Here is a 22416-nt window from a genome sequence, read left to right as displayed (position 1 = left end):
AATTGCCTAAGAAGTTACAAGATTATATTTGTGATTAGCCTTATAGACATTTATGTTGTTACTAATTTGTTATCTCTTCATTTTATGAATTTATATTTTATTTATGTTTATTTATTTTTGTTTCTTAAGAAAAAGGATATGTTGTATTGTTGTTAGTGTTTACATATCTTAGCAACTGCTGCTCAGCAACTGTAAGCTTCCACTACTGGAATCCTGTATGTTGGAATCCAGGAGACGGTAGCTGATGCTGCTGAGGAGACAGCTGTTGGGGGTTGCTTCTGTCAACTTAAATAAACCTGCTTCTGCATGTATCCTGGAAGTCCTGTCTTCAAAAGCAACCTTAACATAACTGTGTGTATGAGCCACCCCTACTGTGGATCCACATCAGAGCTGGACTAATCATCACCATGTAATGAAGAAAATGTATACAATATGTTGGATATCATAAGTACGGCAATGGCGCTCGCGAAAGTGTACTCATCTCTTGCGAAGAGGCCTGCCCACTCTTTTAAATGCTTGCATTTGATAGTATAATAGCATACATAGTTACACTCAAACAAATTGAGGGGTGGGACATAATGTACAAAGGGCGCACAAGGTTATGCTTAGCTTTCTCTTTCTTCTCCCCCAGTTCATCTGTTTATTGATAGGTGCACAAGAGGCCTCATTGCCATGGAATAATAGATGCAAAGCACAGATTAACCCAACCAGCAAACTACAACTGGTAATCCTTGCAAACGTTCTTAAATATGCGTCCCTTTCTTTACAGCTAACTGCTCACTGACACGTGTTGTGCATCATATGACTAATTTATGTAATAATGCCCTAACATGCACCATGTAGTGAATATTATCAGATGTGCAAAATCATATACATGTTTGTGCCAAAAAAAAATAAACAGATTTAAACAAAAACAAGCACAATGAAAAAACATAAATTAATGCTCAAGATTAAATAAATACATTTCATTAGGTTTATAGGTTACTGGCTTACCTGGTGCCTCAGTCTGTCTCCTGAGAGTCCGCGGTGGCCTTCTCCGCAGCCATATGCACAACCCAAAGACTTCACAATTTTGATCAACATGGTAAGGGCCAATTTGTGGGTGCTTACTGGGGCATTATCATCCTGGTACAGACAACATGAAATGATACAAAAATGTTTAAGAAGCAAAAACATGAAGAGTTGGTCATTCTCAGAGTGTAGTGCAGAACAACATTTTGGACATTTGACAAAAATAAAATGTTACTTGACCTTAACTGTGACCTTGAAGCATGGATGGCTTTTACAGATTCACATACTTTGCAGAATAGCCCCACCATATGCTTGGGAATTTTCAATGAAGTTAATAGAGAAGTTTTACTTTTGTGCTCTTCTTGTACTTTTGCCCTTTTCCAAGAGTCAATGGGCAGATTGTAGATATGCATTCAAAATACTGTGAGCAGTTTACTTAGCATAACTGGGAGGCTGTATGGGTTACATAGTAATCTATAAAGGATATTCAAGTTACAGAACCTGGCTTTTAGCTTTATTAGCCTGCAAAGTTTTAATGGCCAGCTTTCCAAGCAGATGTTACCAAATGGCAGGAATTAAAGCTGAGGTCCCAGATGAGAGGGCTCATGGTCACTGTATGCCCCAAATGTGTTTCAGCTTCAATATTCACATGCATGCAGTATACCACCTTGGACAAGTTCCAATGGCATCCATTCCTCTTATTTAAACAAATGGCTATATTTTTCTGTTATAAATATGGCACTGTGTCTACAGGCCACTGGTTGCAAAATGCCTGTTGTTTGTAAATGCAACACTGAAAGGGAAGAAAATGTTAATGCCATTGTTAAGAATTTAAGTCTAAGAAAGTGTAGGCCCGCATTACATTATTTACTCCTGCTAAACAATGAATTTACTTGTCTGATGATTTATAAGTACATCTCTACTGCTGTACGGTTTCGAAATATCGTTGGAAAATGATTATTTGTGCACTGATTATGTTGGTTACATTTTAACCTGTCGTATCCTTGAAATGTTGATTTTAAGATATATTCTTTTATGGCTGGCACTCAGCCGAATAAAGATTTTTGACTGAATGATGAATGTTATGGAATCCATAAAAATATAAAGTTCACTCTTCAGTTTAATTTTCTCCCATTTCAAAGTGTCACATTCACAAAGAGCAGGCATCTAGCTCAAAGTAGCTGGTAGACACATTTTCATATGTACAACTGAAAAATAAAGCAATTTATTTAAGTGGGAGAAACTTAAGTGCAGAAAATTGTTCCAAGTTATTATTTATTTTTTATGTGTTTATTAGAATTATGTATATCATGATACAGTTGAAACAAAAAAATATTTCAATACTTATATAACAAAGACAAGATGTGAGAGGAAGCATCATCCAGACACATGCTCCTTATTATGAACATTTTTGCAGAACCTTTTTCTGCACTTTATATTTCACTTATTGAAATAATGGCTGTATGTTTGTGTTATACATTTAACAGTTCCACATATGGCAAAAGGTATGTCATGTGCCACAAGTACACATGACACATACTCTCGTTCACCCTTTACACATATATTCCATTCATATGCACACATGTTCATACATCTCCAAAGACCATACTCTCATTGACCAACATGGCAGCCCTATCATATTGACCTGAGTCCAAATATTTTGTTCAAACCATACTGGAAGTGGTGGTGTCTGGTACATTGCGCGAGTGGCTTAGACTTCAGTAGCTCATAATGATTTTCAATGATCAGAATTACTCCTCACTACAGAAAAGTTGGAGACCCCTGAGATAACGAATGATAAAGGATATTGTTACAATACCCTGATAAATAAAGATGATCTGATTCTACAACATACAGAGATAGAGCATTAACCTCAGTTGGCATGGTTGTATTGGATTACTTCCTGGTGAAAAGTTTATGATCAACTTGCATATATTTGTGGTACTCACAAGACTACTGAAAATCTGCAAACTATAAGAAGCAAGAAGTCTTCTGCTGGAGAATTATGAATGCCAGCAAGTGTGCAAATGGTTTCCTGGCAAGGTTCATCTATTGTGTGTTGGAGTCGAAGCAAGCATAAGCAAAGTTCTTTGTCGTCTGTGTGGACATATCTTTACAAGTATATTTTCTATTGTAGAAAATGTTGAAATGTTTACTAAAGCACTACAAGCTTTATTTCTAAGTAAACATTCACATTCATGAACTGAAGAGTATAATTCTGTGTAAGAGCTCAAAGACCAGTTGCCTAAGTGAAGAAGTGGAGGTATATTGAAAGAAAGTGATATAATTGCTAAAAGCAACCAAAGAAAATGACCTCATCAGGAACATGAATCTTAGGCAATGTGCTAGGCGCCTTGCCTATCTGTCTTCATAAAAAAATGTACTCAATTTTTCACCCTCATCATTTTTTAAAATAATTATCGGTTCCTTTCTAGAGAACTGTGCTACTAATTGTTTTTGAAAATCTCTGGATCCAGATGAATCTGCTAGCTAGTGTCTAATTGCAAGGGCTCCTATTCAACTAAGATCACACAAAAAATAGTAACCTGTAAACTTGACCAGCACTTGGACGCACATGACTTGCTTGGCAACAAACAGTAAGGCTTCTCTTCAGCACAAGCGATGATGTAAGGTTTTTAGGGCATAAGAGATCAGGTTTTCTTGCTAGCTGAATAGGGTTCTCACACTTCTCTACCTCAGAGACAGTAGACCAGAGCATTATGAAGGACCAACTGATGAAGCTTGCAGGAGACTCAAATTCCTCTAGTAGTTGAAGTATTTCTGACCAATAGAATATCACAAATTAAGTGCGATGAGTTCCTGTTCAAATATGTTTTGGTCACTTCTGGTATTGCCTACTGCTTGTTGGTATGGACTGTTCTCTCTAAAATACCTATAGGCAGCCTTTACATGTCTTGGCAGGAGGCTATGAAGTGATCCATTGCTACTACATTATTAACCCCTTCGCAGCTGATGACGAGCTCAGCTCGTCATCAGCTACGACGCTCGTATGCTGATGACGAGCTGAGCTGTAAAGTGGGTTTTTTAAATCTTCAGCACACCGCAGTAAATCGTACTGCGGTTAAGGTGTTAAGAATGTCAAATACATTTCCCATTTCACGCAGTGCTGACCGGAACTCTTGAATACTAAATAGCTTAGTAGACACCCTTTAGACAACATCCTTAAGTTGAACAACTCTAAGAATTGATGCCAAAAGGTTTAAACTATGCCTTGTAAAAGCTTGGTTTACTATGCAATATGCACTATGAATATTAAGATGTGTGCACCAGCCATCAGATATCATTCAAGGATGGTGAAATCACAGCCCTGGTCTCAAGGTTCTAGCATGCCTCAGTTCTTAATGGCAACAGCCATGCCATATCATGGACACAGCAAGCTTAAGCCGTGCAGTGCCCTTGGCTACACGCCAATCACCCTGTCACCACACCCTTCCCAGGTCGTCAAAGAGGTGGGTAAGGGTGGGTTAAAAAGCAAAGACTGGGACCTGGTAACTGAGACTGTGCATGTTTGAGGTTTGAGTTTCATGCTCCAGTGATGTAAGCAGAAAGAGCAGCAGAGTGAGTAATAATGAGATAAAGGAAGAGTAAATATGAGTGAGAATGAATTAGAGTTAGTGAAGTATAATGGCAGTAAGTGTAACTGACTGTTACTTATGTGAGAATGAGTGTGTCAGAGTAAGACTGAGGGAGCCACAGTCTGAGTGAGTTCTAGAAACAGTGAGACAGAGTAAGTCAAAGAAAAGTAAGAATCACTGAGACTGACTTAGTTAAAGTGAGTGAGAATGATGAAGACTGATGAGAAAATGAATGAGACTGACTGAGATTGAGCAAGACCGAGTGCCTCAGTAACACTGAACTGAGGCAGATTAAAACTAAATGAGTCAGAATGAGTTGGAATGAGTGAGTCAGAGTGGAATGATCCAGGCTGAGTGGGACAGAGTGAATCAGTGACTTCAAGTGAGACTCGGCAAGAATGAGACTGAGTGAGAATGAGTGAGATTGAGTGAGTCAGATTAAGTGAGAATAAGTAAGGTAGATGGAGTAAGAGTTAGCCAGGGCAAGATTGAGTGAACTGAAATGAGTGAGACTGAGAGTTTCAGCTACACCAGAGGGTCAGGGGGAGAATATGTGAGAATATGTGAGAACGAGTAAAAATGAGTGCGTCACAGAGAGACTGAGTAATTCAGGATGAGTGACAATAAGAGCGACTGAGTGGACTGAGTGAGAATGAATGGGTCAGACTAAGAATGAAAGAGACTGCCTCCGTCCCAGAGTGAGTGAGTGAGAGTAAGTAAAAGTAAGTACACAAATAAGAGTATGTGAAAAAGACTGAGTGAGAATCAGTAAGAGAGTAGGAATGAGTGCAAGCAAGTGTGAGTGGGTCCCCCCCAAACCCTATGAGAAGAGGTTAGACTTGCTCACTGAGATTTGAGCTAAGAATACGCCCCACTATTTTTAAAGTCACCAGTTGCAACTGGATGGGAGTAGTATTAATAAATACATTATTTGTGTTTCTGAAAGCCTGCTTTCACTTTTCACATTTAGGGCATAATCTAAATAAAGAACAATCAAAGCGGTTATCACTCATGTTGCTGTAGAATTCTGACTTCAACAGAAGAGTGAGGATCTCAAAAGACAGCTCGAGCCCCTCTAGGTTCTCTCAGCTATCTTTTTTCTGAAGAGTTCATGTTGTTTGTTTGGATTATGCACTAAAAATTTAATAAGTACATAGAGCAGTAACATGTAACCAAAGATTCCAAGAAGCCCGAGTAGGGAATCTGAAATGACTGCTAGGGATGGGGCTTAACTACCGTTAGCTTATTACAGTATGCCATGCTGAGTGGTCATAAATGCGGTAGAAAATCTGGCCATATAATGGCAGGCGAAGGGTGATGGGAAGATGAGATAAAATTGGTGATATGATAGAGGGTGGTCTCAGAGGGGCTTTTTCAGATGCCAAATTGCATTGTTTTACAGAGCTTGTTAGAGGGAAGATAATCAAGGGGTCTACAGGAAACAATAGTTCAAAGAGAAAGGGTGGACAGAAATCAGAGTGCAGGGTTTGGCTGAGTAATTACATTCAACAGTTGGGTACAATTTGGCAGAGGGCTCAGATGGTTTAAGGAGCAACAAAATCAGATGGACTCTGAAGTAATGCAAAATCAATTGGTATCTCATGCACACAGGTCAATTATCCTCAGGTGAAGAACTGTGTTCTGCTCTAATTAAATTAAATGTTGTCTCCTAGACATAGGTGAAGAGGCATTCTGTTGTCTCATGGAAGTATCTGTTGCCTTAATGACCCATATCAAGAGGCACACTGTAATGATGTGTTGGTCGGCAAGGATATCTTTCGTAGATTCACATGTCTGAATTATTCTCGGTCATTGAAGTTCTCTCCAGGTGTCAAAGGCAGATCCTATACCCCAACCCAAGATCCCGGAGATTATTGGCCTGCCTCCTGAATCCAATGATTTTCACAATTTCACAATGAATTTCACAAGAAGACTGCAAATATTCTAGTTCATGTGAGAGCACTTTCTATGATAAGACCTACGCATCCAAATGGAAGAGATTCTCTACGAGGTGCTCTTCAAAAGGGCAACATCTGTTTCAGCTTGCTCAATCTGAACTGAAACACACATCAATTAAAGCCCACCTTGCGAACATATGGAGATACAGATGATCTTCAGCGGTGCCATCGCTACAGTCACAAATAATTTTTAAACACTTTCTAAAGGGTCTAGTCAAAGTCTTTTTCCCATCACGAACTCCACAAGCAAACTGTTGTCCCAAATGATGAGAAGTCCATTTGACCCAATTCACGAAGCACACCTAAAATATCAATGATACTATTAGCTACCACTTCACCACAAAATGTAGTGAGATTCAAGCATTTACAATTTCAGAACTTTACCTTTAGGTCACAAAGTTGTGCTACAAATGCCTAATTTATTCCAAAAGTTCCTAAGGAGTTTCATCTCAGCGAACACTTCATCCTAAAACCTATTTTCCACACCCACCCCCAACCCCACCGCAGCACCCCAAGGATAGTCACAGCCAAGTTTACAAAAAGCTTGGCAACTTTGGCAGTGTGTAACGCTGAAGTGCCTCTGATAGATATCTTCTGTGCAGCTGCTAGGCGGAACAGATACTACTTTGTTAAGCACATCCGCTTAGAAGCTGTTGAGATAGAGGTACAGAGGTGAGACAAAAGGTGTGGCACTGTCTCTGTGTATCAGGTGAGTCTTTCTACTTCATTCTCACTTCTACACTGTTATGATATGTATAAATTGCCAATAGGGCTTGCTACTCAGATTCAAGAATGTGAATCTATGAAAGATTCAATGCTGGAGAAGAAAATGTTACTTACCTGTAACCACAGCTCTCCAGCATTGGTGTTGTTCATAGATTATTTTGAGGCCCATCTTCCTTCCTGAATTGAGTCTCACCCTCTTTAAACTTTTGTGCTAGAAATCTGAGGAAAGACTGCCTCTGGGGGGGATGTCTAGTAGCACTCACACTTCATTAGCTGATGTTTGGGTCTTTTCCAAAGTGGAGAAAGTGTCATTAGTGTCACCGATTTAAATTCTTTCAGTTACAATGGGAATCCCAACTCAACAATGTGGAATGATAAAAGCATGTGCATCTATGAAAGATCCAATGCTGAAAAAGATTGTTGTTATGATATCAGGGGTCAGATGTAAAACCATTGAATTTGACGAGTCGCAAATTTCGACAAATTGTGAGTCGCAATATGTGAGTCGCAAAATTCAGTGTAGAACGGTGTCTCAGACACTTTGCGATACCCAATGGGGTCACAAATTGCATGCCTCATGAATATTAATGAGGCTGTCTCAATTTGCGACCCTATTGGAAATGGCTAGCACTCCCAGGGATGTGGCCTGCTGGGGTCAGCATACCGCCATGTCTGGGACTGCTTTGTCAATAAAGAGTTTTTTTTTTAATGCAGACTGTTTTTCTTAAAGGAAAACGGGAGGCATTTCAAAAAAGAAAAAATACACATTTCAGTTGAATTTTTTAAGGGCAGGCAGGGGTCCCTGGGACCACTGCCTGCTCTCAAAAATATATTTGTGCTTCCATTCACAAAGGCGAAGGGGTCCCCTGGAGACCCCTTCCCATTTGCAAGTGCTTTACCACCCTTCTGGGAAGGATGGTAAACTGAGAGTTCAATACATTGGGTATAGACTCGCTATTAGGAAGGGACGCCCTTGGCACCCCCCTTCCTAATAGTGAGTAGCTATCCCTATTTTGCGAGTCGCTAATAGGTTAGCGACTCGCACAATAGGGTTAGCACATTGGGCTGATCTATTTTGCGGTCACAAAGGGGCGGCCCCTTTGCAACTGCAAATAACGCTCATACATCTGGCCACAGATAAGTTATTTATGAAACAGAAGAATGGAGATCTTGGATGGGGGGAGAATTTTCTAGTCATTTGTTCCTGACCAACTGAATGAAGAGATCCTTCCTGCATTCTCGGAATAAAGACTCGAGATCAGGATTACCAAGTGAAGACACTTCATTGTGTTAGGCTGGCAAGAAGCAAACTTGTTCTTTGAAAATGAGCTAAAAGTGCTAACAGTGAAAATAGCACGGGAAACATCCTTTACAACGCAACTTTTACCACGCAGTTCCTTTACCACGCAACTTTTACAACGCAAACCATTACAACGCATTGCGCTGGGGGCGCTCTAGGATAGGGAATAAGTTTAATTTACTATCCAACACCTTCCCTAGTGTCCACGGGGACTGCAGTTGGAATAGTAAATTAAACTATTCACTATCCAGCACCCCAAAGCACTATGCGTTGTAAAGGTTTTCGTTGTAAAAACCACGTTGTAAAGGCATGCGTGGTAAAAGCATGCGTTATAATGTCATACATCCAGTAGGGCGTGCCCCAGTGACTGAACAAAAACAAATTCACGCATACACAGCCCAAGTGTGCCTGAGGTGAAAAGTGTGCATAAATACACAAGATAATGCTGGCAGTGCAAAAAGTAGAAATAGAGTCTTATAATCTGCAACACTGTAGTTACCGCAGAGACTTGCCAACCAACCACATCACTTAAGAGTTACTATGCAGTTGATGAGTCTCATTAAGTAAACACAACTCAGAGCAAGTATGTCACAATAAGGGTGCACTGGCATTTCTACATACATACACGTGCAAATATGGACAAACACTATCACAGGGGGCTTGGCTTGGCGCACGGCAAGATGGCTGCACAGTAGTGTAGCTCTGCCGGCCGTCGCAAAAATCCTTTAATTATCCTGCTCCTGGCGTGACCATCAGAGGCGATTACTGGGTGGAGAAGAATGCTGCTGCCGAGGGCTATTGAGCGGCACAAACTGTGTTGGTGTGTGGGCTATGGTCTCCGGGAGCGGAGCGCTGGACGTTTTGTCGCCCATGGCATTAATGGTGGCTGCTCGATTGCTGATGGCGAATCCAACACAGCACTACAAGAGCAAAGTGCGACTGGCGGCAACGTCTGGCAGGGTGCTGCGGCCCACGTCGAGCGCTACTGCCGTGGAGAGCTGAATATCACCCAGGCTTGCGAGAACCTCCCGCTCCTCGCTCCGGATGCTGGGGTGCACGGAGACACGCACTCGCTGGAGCTGGGAGGCGCAACTGGTGGACTGGGCATGCCAGCGGCCGGTTTCCATTTACGAGGTAGGCCACGCGGGGGATGTGTCCTATGTGAGGGCAAGACACCCCATGCCTGCGTGATTGTGTCATATCGGATATGCTAACCGCGATCGTTGATGTGGGGGTCATTGTGGACTGCGGGGGTGCGGAGGACGCCATCAATGCTGGAGATTGCTAGTGAATGCTTAATATCGTAATTGTGCTCCCGGAACAGCCCCTTTAAAGGACGCTTATGGGGCCTGCTTGTTGCCCCCACCTCCACTGCTATTGAGGGCATTGACTCTATACCTCTCTTTGCCTTTCTCAGGCTATGCTGTCTGTTTAACATCTGAGGCCTGCTGCTGAAACATCAGCGTATTGTCTCTAGTAAACACGCCACTACATGGGTGTCCACCACCCGGTGCTCCACCCAGAACGATTATCACACGCTTATTGAATTTCAGAGAGTGCAACACAATCCTGCGCATTGTTCGCCAGAAAGGCACCATAAACTATCAAGGCAACGTCCTCTCATTTTATTCCGACTTCCCGGCCATGGCTCAGATTGTACGGAAGGAATTCCAAGGGTATAGTGCCAACCAACGTGATGATTTGCTATCTTGAACCTAAGTTGCAAGTTGAAAAACAAAAAGGAAAAATGAAAAAAAACTCTAGACCTATGTCTTATCTGCAATACAAACTGGATTCTATCGAGTGCACTTAGTGATTTGACGCCGCCAGACCCCAGGGTTGTCGGCTAAAAGGCTGTGTATTATTTTGGAAGTTTTGGTGAAATGCTGCAGATGACGCGGCCGGCCCCAGAGGTTGTAGGCCTTATGCTGTGTCTTTAAATGAGTGTACAATAAAGGTCTTTAAAAAAAAAAGTAAACAACCCCAACAAAAACAAAATGTCATAGAGCTTATTGAGGGGTATACCCATTGGGGGATGTAGGGGCACAAACCTCTCACAGATGTGGGTGGTAGGGGCCGCTGCAATAACTGTGAAGCACCTGGGCACGAACAATCACGGCAGGCCCAAATAAAGAAACATATGAAGCGCCCGTCCCAGCAACAACCAGTCGCTATAATAACCCTCCATTCAAAAATTCTCCATACCTGTAAAGTGAAGAAGTCATGTCCGTCATATGTGCACGAAGAGGAATAAAAGAACAATTACCTGAGTACATAATGCAGACCCTTAGCAATAATACAGAGCACATATGTCAACTGAGCAATAAAGATGTGTGAACTCCTGCTCGGGCCCATCCGATATATCAACAGGTACAATTGTACATAACAACAGCATTTATCAAAAATATGTTGTCATCAGCAATGATGGACAGCAAGAGCACATTAAGGATCTGCGGTTCAGTCATCGACATCAGAGGTATTAGCTAATGATTGTCGCTTGTGTCGTAAGGATTTGGCGTAGACTATGGCTAGCTTCGGATTTACAAAACTCTTAGCATTGTCCTACGCGCCTATGCGTAGGCGAGCGGGGTAAAGAATTGCATATTGAATCTGTTCCTTTACCAGTCATTTTTTGACCCTTGGAATTCCTTCCGTACAATCTGAGCCATGGCCGGGAAGTCGGAATAAAATGAGAGGACGTTGCCTTGATAGTTTATGGTGCCTTTCTGGCGAACAATGCGCAGGATTGTGTTGCACTCTCTGAAATTCAATAAGCGTGTGATAATCGTTCTGGGTGGAGCACCGGGTGGTGGACACCCATGTAGTGGCGTGTTTACTAGAGACAATACGCTGATGTTTCAGCAGCAGGCCTCAGATGTTAAACAGACAGCATAGCCTGAGAAAGGCAAAGAGAGGTATAGAGTCAATGCCCTCAATAGCAGTGGAGGTGGGGGCAACAAGCAGGCCCCATAAGCGTCCTTTAAAGGGGCTGTTCCGGGAGCACAATTACGATATTAAGCATTCACTAGCAATCTCCAGCATTGATGGCGTCCTCCGCACCCCCGCAGTCCACAATGACCCCCACATCAACGATCGCGGTTAGCATATCCGATATGACACAATCACGCAGGCATGGGGTGTCTTGCCCTCACATAGGACACATCCCCCGCGTGGCCTACCTCGTAAATGGAAACCGGCCGCTGGCATGCCCAGTCCACCAGTTGCGCCTCCCAGCTCCAGCGAGTGCGTGTCTCCGTGCACCCCAGCATCCGGAGCGAGGAGCGGGAGGTTCTCGCAAGCCTGGGTGATATTCAGCTCTCCACGGCAGTAGCGCTCGACGTGGGCCGCAGCACCCTGCCAGACGTTGCCGCCAGTCGCACTTTGCTCTTGTAGTGCTGTGTTGGATTCGCCATCAGCAATCGAGCAGCCACCATTAATGCCATGGGCGACAAAACGTCCAGCGCTCCGCTCCCGGAGACCATAGCCCACACACCAACACAGTTTGCGCCGCTCAATAGCCCTCGGCAGCAGCATTCTTCTCCACCCAGTAATCGCCTCTGATGGTCACGCCAGGAGCAGGATAATTAAAGGATTTTTGCGACGGCCGGCAGAGCTACACTACTGTGCAGCCATCTTGCCGTGCGCCAAGCCAAGCCCCCTGTGATAGTGTTTGTCCATATTTGCACGTGTATGTATGTAGAAATGCCAGTGCACCCTTATTGTGACATACTTGCTCTGAGTTGTGTTTACTTAATGAGACTCATCAACTGCATAGTAACTCTTAAGTGATGTGGTTGGTTGGCAAGTCTCTGCGGTAACTACAGTGTTGCAGATTATAAGACTCTATTTCTACTTTTTGCACTGCCAGCATTATCTTGTGTATTTATGCACACTTTTCACCTCAGGCACACTTGGGCTGTGTATGCGTGAATTTGTTTTTGTTCAGTCACTGGGGCACGCCCTACTGGATGTATGACATTATAACGCATGCTTTTACCACGCATGCCTTTACAACGTGGTTTTTACAACGAAAACCTTTACAACGCATAGTGCTTTGGGGTGCTGGATAGTGAATAGTTTAATTTACTATTCCAACTGCAGTCCCCGTGGACACTAGGGAAGGTGTTGGATAGTAAATTAAACTTATTCCCTATCCTAGAGCGCCCCCAGCGCAATGCGTTGTAATGGTTTGCGTTGTAAAAGTTGCGTGGTAAAGGAACTGCGTGGTAAAAGTTGAGTTGTAAAGGATGTTTCCCGTGCTATTTTCACTGTTAGCACTTTTAGCTCATTTTCAAAGAACAAGTTTGCTTCTTGCCAGCCTAACACAATGAAGTGTCTTCACTTGGTAATCCTGATCTCGAGTCTTTATTCCGAGAATGCAGGAAGGATCTCTTCATTCAGTTGGTCAGGAACAAATGACTAGAAAATTCTCCCCCCATCCAAGATCTCCATTCTTCTGTTTCATAAATAACTTATCTGTGGCCAGATGTATGAGCGTTATTTGCAGTTGCAAAGGGGCCGCCCCTTTGTGACCGCAAAATAGATCAGCCCAATGTGCTAACCCTATTGTGCGAGTCGCTAACCTATTAGCGACTCGCAAAATAGGGATAGCTACTCACTATTAGGAAGGGGGGTGCCAAGGGCGTCCCTTCCTAATAGCGAGTCTATACCCAATGTATTGAACTCTCAGTTTACCATCCTTCCCAGAAGGGTGGTAAAGCACTTGCAAATGGGAAGGGGTCTCCAGGGGACCCCTTCGCCTTTGTGAATGGAAGCACAAATATATTTTTGAGAGCAGGCAGTGGTCCCAGGGACCCCTGCCTGCCCTTAAAAAATTCAACTGAAATGTGTATTTTTTCTTTTTTGAAATGCCTCCCGTTTTCCTTTAAGAAAAACAGTCTGCATTAAAAAAAAAACTCTTTATTGACAAAGCAGTCCCAGACATGGCGGTATGCTGACCCCAGCAGGCCACATCCCTGGGAGTGCTAGCCATTTCCAATAGGGTCGCAAATTGAGACAGCCTCATTAATATTCATGAGGCATGCAATTTGTGACCCCATTGGGTATCGCAAAGTGTCTGAGACACCGTTCTACACTGAATTTTGCGACTCACATATTGCGACTCACAATTTGTCGAAATTTGCGACTCGTCAAATTCAATGGTTTTACATCTGACCCCTGATATCATAACAACAATCTTTTTCAGCATTGGATCTTTCATAGATGCACATGCTTTTATCATTCCACATTGTTGAGTTGGGATTCCCATTGTAACTGAAAGAATTTAAATCGGTGACACTAATGACACTTTCTCCACTTTGGAAAAGACCCAAACATCAGCTAATGAAGTGTGAGTGCTACTAGACATCCCCCCCAGAGGCAGTCTTTCCTCAGATTTCTAGCACAAAAGTTTAAAGAGGGTGAGACTCAATTCAGGAAGGAAGATGGGCCTCAAAATAATCTATGAACAACACCAATGCTGGAGAGCTGTGGTTACAGGTAAGTAACATTTTCTTCTCCAGCATTGAATCTTTCATAGATTCACATTCTTGAATCTGAGTAGCAAGCCCTATTGGCAATTTATACATATCATAACAGTGTAGAAGTGAGAATGAAGTAGAAAGACTCACCTGATACACAGAGACAGTGCCACACCTTTTGTCTCACCTCTGTACCTCTATCTCAACAGCTTCTAAGCGGATGTGCTTAACAAAGTAGTATCTGTTCCGCCTAGCAGCTGCACAGAAGATATCTATCAGAGGCACTTCAGCGTTACACACTGCCAAAGTTGCCAAGCTTTTTGTAAACTTGGCTGTGACTATCCTTGGGGTGCTGCGGTGGGGTTGGGGGTGGGTGTGGAAAATAGGTTTTAGGATGAAGTGTTCGCTGAGATGAAACTCCTTAGGAACTTTTGGAATAAATTAGGGATTTGTAGCACAACTTTGTGACCTAAAGGTAAAGTTCTGAAATTGTAAATGCTTGAATCTCACTACATTTTGTGGTGAAGTGGTAGCTAATAGTATCATTGATATTTTAGGTGTGCTTCGTGAATTGGGTCAAATGGACTTCTCATCATTTGGGACAACAGTTTGCTTGTGGAGTTCGTGATGGGAAAAAGACTTTGACTAGACCCTTTAGAAAGTGTTTAAAAATTATTTGTGACTGTAGCGATGGCACCGCTGAAGATCATCTGTATCTCCATATGTTCGCAAGGTGGGCTTTAATTGATGTGTGTTTCAGTTCAGATTGAGCAAGCTGAAACAGATGTTGCCCTTTTGAAGAGCACCTCGTAGAGAATCTCTTCCATTTGGATGCGTAGGTCTTATCATAGAAAGTGCTCTCACATGAACTAGAATATTTGCAGTCTTCTTGTGAAATTCATTGTGAAATTGTGAAAATCATTGGATTCAGGAGGCAGGCCAATAATCTCCGGGATCTTGGGTTGGGGTATTTAGGTACATGAGGACGGAGGTTTGGAATATTCTGTGTTAAGTGATACGTCACAATGTTCCCTACTCTGTCCTTAATCCCTACCATTCTCTATCTAGTCCCCCTCCCCCTCCTCGTCTGAGCTGACACTATCATCTTCTGGTAGTGGGTCACATAAGTCCCCTCTGTATTCATTCCAGGCAGACCATACTCTGTTCCATTTACGGGGACATGCTCTAATTACATACACCGCTCGCTCCGTAAACATCAGTGCATCCATGTTTCTACACCACTGGGAAACTGTGGGAAGGTCAGATGCGCCCCATTTGTGAGCGATTATTGCTAGTGTGCCCCATATATGGCCATATCTAGATAAATCGGTTGGGTCCCATATATTCAATAAACATTACGTGGTTCTGGATCCAGGGAGATTTTCAGAGACTGCGCGAGAGTAAGCATCACTTGACGCCAATACTCAGCTATGAGTGGGCAATCCCAAAGTGTGTGGAACAATGTACCTTCTTCGCCGCATCCACGAAGACAATAGGGGTGTGGTGCTTTATGTAGTTTGGAGCATGGGTCTAGTGTAGTAGATGAGGTGTAGGATTTTAGGCTGTACTAATCTGAATTTTGCCGAGATTCCCACCTCCCTCGGGGATGCCAAAGCTTCATTCCACTCCGAGTCATCTTTGTCGCAATCTCTTCTGCCCATCGCTCTCGCAATTTCAGTGTAGTGTCTGGCAGGTTATTAAGGAGTTTCCGATATGTAAGGGAAGTTGCCCCGTGTTGCATAAAGTCAGTAATTAACCTGTCTTCCAGTGGTGAGGATTCCGGAATGTCTGTGTCTGTCGGTATTGCCTGTAATAACGCGTGTCTGATTTGCACGTATCTGTAAAGTTCGTTGAGTCCCAGGTCATATTGCCGTTGGAGTAAGGTAAATGGGATCACAGCGCCCTTGGCCCACAGATCTCCCACCGTGGATATGCCGATGTTGTCCCACTGCGCAAACCCCTTGCTCTGTCGCAGACGCCCTAGTGCTTTAGTGTCCCAGAGTGGTGTGAGTTTAGTGATCTTTCCCCTCCATCCCAGTTTCACTTGAGCCACGTGCCATAACGTGGCCGTGTTCCTCATGGGTCCTAGTAGCTTCGTCGCCTGGTGTTTGTTGTAGAGAACGGCCAGCATGCTATTGGTTTGCCCTGTCAGCCCTGTAGGCTGGATCTTCCTGTGGTGCATGGACCCACTGGTTCACTATTTTGAGTTGTGAAGCCCAATAATATAGCTGCAGGTTTGGCAGTTCAATCCCCCCTCATACAAGCTTCTGTTTAATTTGATATGGGCAATGCGTGCCGGTCGGTTATTCCATAATAAATTGGAAACCAACACTGTGACCGGTAGGAACCTCGGAAGAGCCATCATTATATAAAGAGCAGCTCGACCAAGAAGGGTCAATGTTAAGGCCGCCCAATGCTTCACGTCGTTGGGTAGACGTTCCAAGGGAGGTTTTAGATTTTGTTCGAAAAATTCTGTCGCATTGTCTGTAATATGGATGCCAAGATATTTAAAGGAGCCCAAAGCTATTAGAAGTGGGCAGTCCGCTGCCAACGAGGGCTGTGGTAGAACGCAGATCACCGATTTCGACCAATTAAGTGTGTAACCTGATGTTTGCCCATGAGCGTCACAGAGCACAAGGAGTGCTGGGATGCCCCTGTCCGGATCTGTCAAATAGATTACCATATCGTCTGCATAGAGCGACACTCGGTCCTCCCATCCTTCCTTCCAACTAATCCCTTTCAGAAACGGCGTTGACTTACTCAGTGTTGCCAGTGGCTCAAACACCAAGGCAAAGAGCAAGGGGGACAGAGGACAACCCTGTCGAGTACCCCTCGCCAATGGAAACGTGTGCGAGATATGGCCGTTGGCTGTCACTTGTGCCACTGGGTTGGTGTATAAGAGGTGGATCCAGGCAATGTATTTGGGCCCAAAGCCCATATAGGATAAGACTGCGAATAAATATTCCCATTCCACCATGTCGAATGCCATTTTGGCATCTAAAGAAAGGATCACTGCCGACAATAGCGGAGCGCGTGCTATAACTCCATGAACCCTCCTGAGATTTAGTGCTGTGCTTCTGTTTGGCATAAAGCCCGATTGGTCAGGGTGAATCAACAGAGGGAGATGGGTCATTAGTCTATTAGCTAACAGTTTAGCAAGAATTTTTGCTTCTGCGTTGAGAAGGGAGATCGGACGATATGACCAACAATCCCCAGGGGGTTTACCAGGTTTCGGTATAACCACAATCGTTGCGGTACGTTGTTCCAGCGGGAGCTCTGCCTTCGCCAAGTTCTCCGTGTACATTGTTAGCAGTGGTTTACTGAGTTTGTCAGACATTAGTTTGTACCATTCTATAGGGATCCCGTTCGGGCCCAGAGCTTTCCCGGACGGTATTGAGAGGATCGCCCGCTATGTTTCTTCCACTGTCAAGTCTGCCTCTAGCTCGAGGACCGCTTTCGGCGGAAGTGTCGGAACGGCTATGTGGCTGAGGAAATCTAGGGCTGCCTGTTCCGTAACCTCTCTCTCTGGGGTATAAACTGTTTGGAAGTATTCCGCTAATATATTCACTATTTCCTCAGGGTGCGACCGTAGTTGACCCTCCCGAGTATATAATTGCTGTATGCCCGTACTACTCCCTCCTCTCTTGTCCAACCAGGCCAGCATTTTCCCTGCCTTGTAGCCAATGTCGTAAATTCTATGGGCCGTACTATTGATATTGTCAATGACCTGTGTTGTGAGATGGTTCTGATACTGCTGCTGGCTTAGTTTCAGCGTATGTGCGGAGTCTGCTGTGGGATCCGCAATATGGGTCACGTTCGCTGTGTGGAGTGCCAGTTCTAGTTCTGAGAGCTCCCGCCGGTGTGTTTGTTTATTCCCTGAAATAGTAGCAATTGCCTGTCCCCGTAAGACCGTTTTGTAAGCCTCCCACAAAATCGAGGGAGAGGTAACCGATAATGAGTTTTCAGCAAAATAATGTGTGGTCGCTGTCCGAAGATCTTTTCTAATTTTAGGGACCTTGAGATAAGTGGGGTATATGGGGTAAACTCGTTTACGAGTCTTCTCCCAACTGGAGAGAGTCATCATCACCGGCGAGTGATCTGATATGCCCCTGGGCAGCATCTCAATGGTGCCAATGTCGCTCATGCTGTTGCCCAGCACCAAGAAATAGTCTATTCGGGACAAACTATTGTAGACTGGTGAGGGGTAGGTATATTGTTTCACTGTGGGGTGTTTGTGTCTCTAGACATCTGCTAGTCCAATTGCCTCCATAAAGCCTGAGAGACTGGTGGGTCCGGGTGTGCGTGTCCTCACAGGGAATGTGTCTAGGTCCGGATCTATTATAGAGTTAAAGTCCCACCCAATGATGATGTCTCCTAGCGGGAGATTCAATAAAAACTCTCCCAGTGCTGGCAGTGCAATTGAGTGGAGGGCCGGCGGTATATAAACTGATACTATATTTAGACGTCGGCCTTCCCATTGCCCATGGATCGCCATAAAGCGGCCCTGATCGTCTATCTTGTGTTGTTGAATAATGAAGGGAGAGGACTTTTTCACCAATATACCTGTCCCCCTCGAGCCAGAGGTGAAGTCTGAGTGTGCTACCATTCTATAGCCCCTTCTATCAAGTGCTTGGCATGCCTTTCCCGTAAGGTGTGTCTCTTGGAGTAAAAGTAGTGCTGGGCCCTGGCGCTTAATCGCTCGCAGCACCAGCCCTCTCTTGATTTTGTCTCCCAATCTTCTTACGTTCCAAGTGAGTAGTATTTTAAGAGGAGGGACTGCACTGTGGTGTGTCGTGCCTTCAAGGGCGATGGGTTGGGAGTGGTCTGTCATCCTGAAACATCGTGAGTGCGCCCTGTCTGTGTGTCGCCTTCAATGTAACATACATTGTCATCCCTTCGAAATGTGTGCTTGCTATCCTTGATGCAGTGTGTACAATGCATGGATCTTGAACCAGAACAATTGAACTTCCCCCCCAAACCCATCTCTGCCTCCCTGCTCAACAGACATGCAACCGCCCGCCTCCCCAACTTCGCAGAGTGCTCTACCCTTCCCCAACCCAGTGTACTTGCTTGCGGGGGTAAGGAGTCTCCTACAGCGGTGGCTACGTTCATCCCCTTCAGCTTCTCCTGTTATAGAGTTCCATGGCTGCCTGCCCTGTATAGGAGACAAATGTCTTCTGAGCTTCGACGTTATGAGTGTCAGGAGTCTGGTTGCTGCCTGCCGTCCTCGGATCCAGCCTCCGATGTCATTCCAGATGTCCTGATCTTGACGTCTGGGTCTCTGCGGGTGTTCCTTCTCGTTGATTCTGTTGTCCCTTGTTGGTGCGGCGAGGTGCTCCCACTTTCCGCCAGCCCTCCAGCCAATCCTGAGCTTCGTCAGGTGTGTCGAAGAACCATGTCTTTCCATCAGCCACAACTCGCAGTTTCGCCCGGAACAGCATGGAGTCCGGCAGTCCTTTCGCTTGTAGTGCTTTCTTGGCCTCAAAGAAGGTTTTCCGACGCCGGGCTACCTCCGCCTTGTAGTCAGGGCGAGACTCTTGCTGCCTGGAGTATCACATCCCTATCCCTGAAGTTGAACAGGCGGGCCAACACTGGACGTGGTGCAGCACCCGGCTTCGGTGTTCCTCCAGGCACTCTATGTGCTCTTTATACCGAAAAAAACTGTGACAGGACTTTGGGCTGTAACTTAGTCTTTATGAGATCTTCCACATAGAGGTCCATCGCTCTTTTACCTTCTGATTCTGGTACTCCTATAATGCGCACATTGTTCCGTCTCGATCGTCCTTCCTGATCATCCAGCCTCTCTTGTAATTTTTTTGTCACCGCTTCCATGCGTTCCATGGCGAGCTGTAGTTCCGAGGTATCTTCCACCAGGGATTTCGCAACCACCTCCACCTGCGCCACCCGTTCCGACATTTTGTGAAGATCTGCCCGCAGTAGATTCATGTCCGTAGAGATCAACCCCACCGTCGTTTGCACACTGGACAATGTTTTTATGATGTCTTCCAGTGTCACCCTCTTGGCTCCCTCAGCGTCCTGGCTGTTTCCCGTGGAGGCACGTCCCTCTGTTTGCGGCGAGCTGTGTTTGTCATAAGCGTATTTGTCCAGTTTGGCTTGTGTTGACGTGTTTATTGATCCTCTCCCCGACATGGTGTTTGCTTTCACTGGGTCGCCAGGAGTGGGTGATGTTGCAGCAATGACAGTACTTCCCTCTGTATCCCTCCCTCAGTCCTAAGGTGGTCAGCTCTATGCGAACGCGGCCTTCAGTGGGACGATAATATGGCTGCTCCGGGGGTCCGGCTAAGCCGCTGGTCGGTGGTTTATGGCCGTTCAGCTGTCATCGGGGAAGGCCCCCTTAACCAGGAGTCCGCCGCCGAAGATGGCAGAGCTGATGTGGCCGCTTCGGTAGGGCTGTAGCGGATGTCCGTGCAACCGGCCTCTCGGTTCGCTGCATGCTCCCCGGGGGGTGGGCGACAGCTCCAACTGTTCCCCAGGTGCCCTCGCCGCAGTGTCATGCGGGGCTCCTCTTGGCCTATGTGTGCCGGTCTGTTGTCTTTTCTCACCTTGGTGTGGCGCGTTCAGGTTGCCTGGTTCGCGCAGACTTCTCTGTCCAATCGCAGCCACGCTAGGGCCCTGCGTCTCTTACGCCTTCTGAATGTCCCCTGGGCTGTGTCTGCACGGTGCTCGCCAATCCTTCGGTGGTTAACAAGGGGGGGAGGGGTGACACAAGGGGGGCACCCTTGTTGGGGGACGATTCTCAAGTTGTCTGTGGCCTGCCGCCGATTTTAAAGGAAGATGAGAGTAGACTCCGCGACACAAGACGTTCGGATGCACTCAAAATAGTGAGCGGCGTTACAAACCCCTTTCAAAATATACTCTCCATGAAAATATCGTCCCAGAAGCAATAAACATTGCAATTGTCAAGACCAAGTTACGTCATACTAAGAACCAATCTCAATTTTACTCGGGTCGCATCGTTGAGGGCATTATCAATTATTTAGGAGCCAATTTAGTTTACGGGAGAACAGACAACTTTTTTCAAGCAGACTGGAGTAATCGCTACCATCGTTCTCTGTCCTTTACCATGATCTGGTGCCTCTTGACATATATCCTGTTTTAAAATCGTTCAACTGGTAGGAAAAGAGTATCAAAGGAATAGGAACCTTCTTGCTTTTCACTGTACCCTGATATCTTTGAGTCAAAAAAGAAAAAAGGTCCTGAGGAAGGTGGTTTACCCACCGAAACGCGCGTCGACCGACCTGGTGCAGGGGTCTCGAATTACCTTCTGAGACCCTAGTATTGACATTTTTGATCTTGTCAACTAATACTCAGTTTCCCCTTTTTCCTTTTTGTTAGTACGGGTTGATTGCAGTATGTATGTGTGTATGTTAGTGATCTGAGTTGGGTGCTCGATATCAGGTGGTTTTCTTAAAATTAATTGTGTATTATAATTGTGTATATATTTTCAATCATTGGTGTGTTAATAATTGTACTCGTTCTTAAAAGCAAAAAATACTCACTTTAAAAATGTATTTATGATGAACTGTCTCTTTTTTATAAAAAAGAAAAATGAGAAATTACACTAAATGAAAATAAAAATAATGATAAAGTAAATATTGTCATATTATTCTGTCACCTTATTTAAATAATTCTATGTATATTGTAAAGTGAAGCCCATGACCATTGAAGGAACATTTTCTCTAGAACGAACTCTCTCTTTCGCCTCTGTTCCTTGGTCATAATTTATTCCTTGAGGGGGTCCCATCTTTCATGCTGTACCACACCCCCGGATAGTACCCTTTACTGGGGCCCGCCGCAGGAGCACTATGGTGGTTCAAAGGCAGTGCTACAGTATGCGGTTGTGACCTGCTCTTCAGAGAGGCAGCCTGGCCGTTTTCTCTTTCTCCAGGATCGCTGATGTGGGCGCAATAATTCACTGCCTATGGGGATCGTTATTCGTCTCTCTAAGGTCTGTTCTCTAACGTACTTTGTCCCCCCCCCTCACTTCAATCAAAAGTTGGCTCTTGTCTGGCCACTCCGCACGTTTTCTCCCCTTCCGTGTATCAGTATATGGGTAACGTATGCCGAGGTTCACCCGACGTCGACCGGTCGCGCTGTTGGTCTGTGCTTTTCTCTGGCCTCTGGTTTTGTTTTCGTTTTCCTAAGGCAATCGGAGGAACCCCGCAGCTGAGGTGATGGGCCCCCAGTCGGGCCACTATTTCCTCACCCCCCTCCCATAAAACGTGGGCATCCGGTTGAAGCTCGATCGTGGGGAGAGTTCCGGGCCTCCGGCGGTGCTAAGTTCCGAGCCTCCCGGGGCCGAAGTAGTGTTCCTGTGTGCCTTC

The 22416-nt window shown here is 44.9% G+C and overlaps 1 protein-coding gene across 1 annotated transcript in view; it reads right to left on the bottom strand.

Moving 5' to 3' along the window:
* Positions 1-22416, bottom strand: part of UNC80 (unc-80 subunit of NALCN channel complex) — a 2521865-nt gene that overhangs the window by 1977511 nt on the left and 521938 nt on the right. Inside the window, exon 14 of the mRNA XM_086955549.1 lies at positions 994-1125. Coding sequence (XP_086811675.1) covers positions 994-1125 — 132 coding nt within the window. The remainder of the gene's footprint in view (positions 1-993; positions 1126-22416) is intronic.

Source organism: Lissotriton vulgaris, chromosome 2_1 (assembly GCF_964263255.1).
Source record: "Lissotriton vulgaris chromosome 2_1, aLisVul1.2, whole genome shotgun sequence".
In the NCBI taxonomy this organism is placed as follows: domain Eukaryota; kingdom Metazoa; phylum Chordata; class Amphibia; order Caudata; family Salamandridae; genus Lissotriton; species Lissotriton vulgaris.
This window is presented reverse-complemented; position numbering and strand designations above follow the sequence as displayed.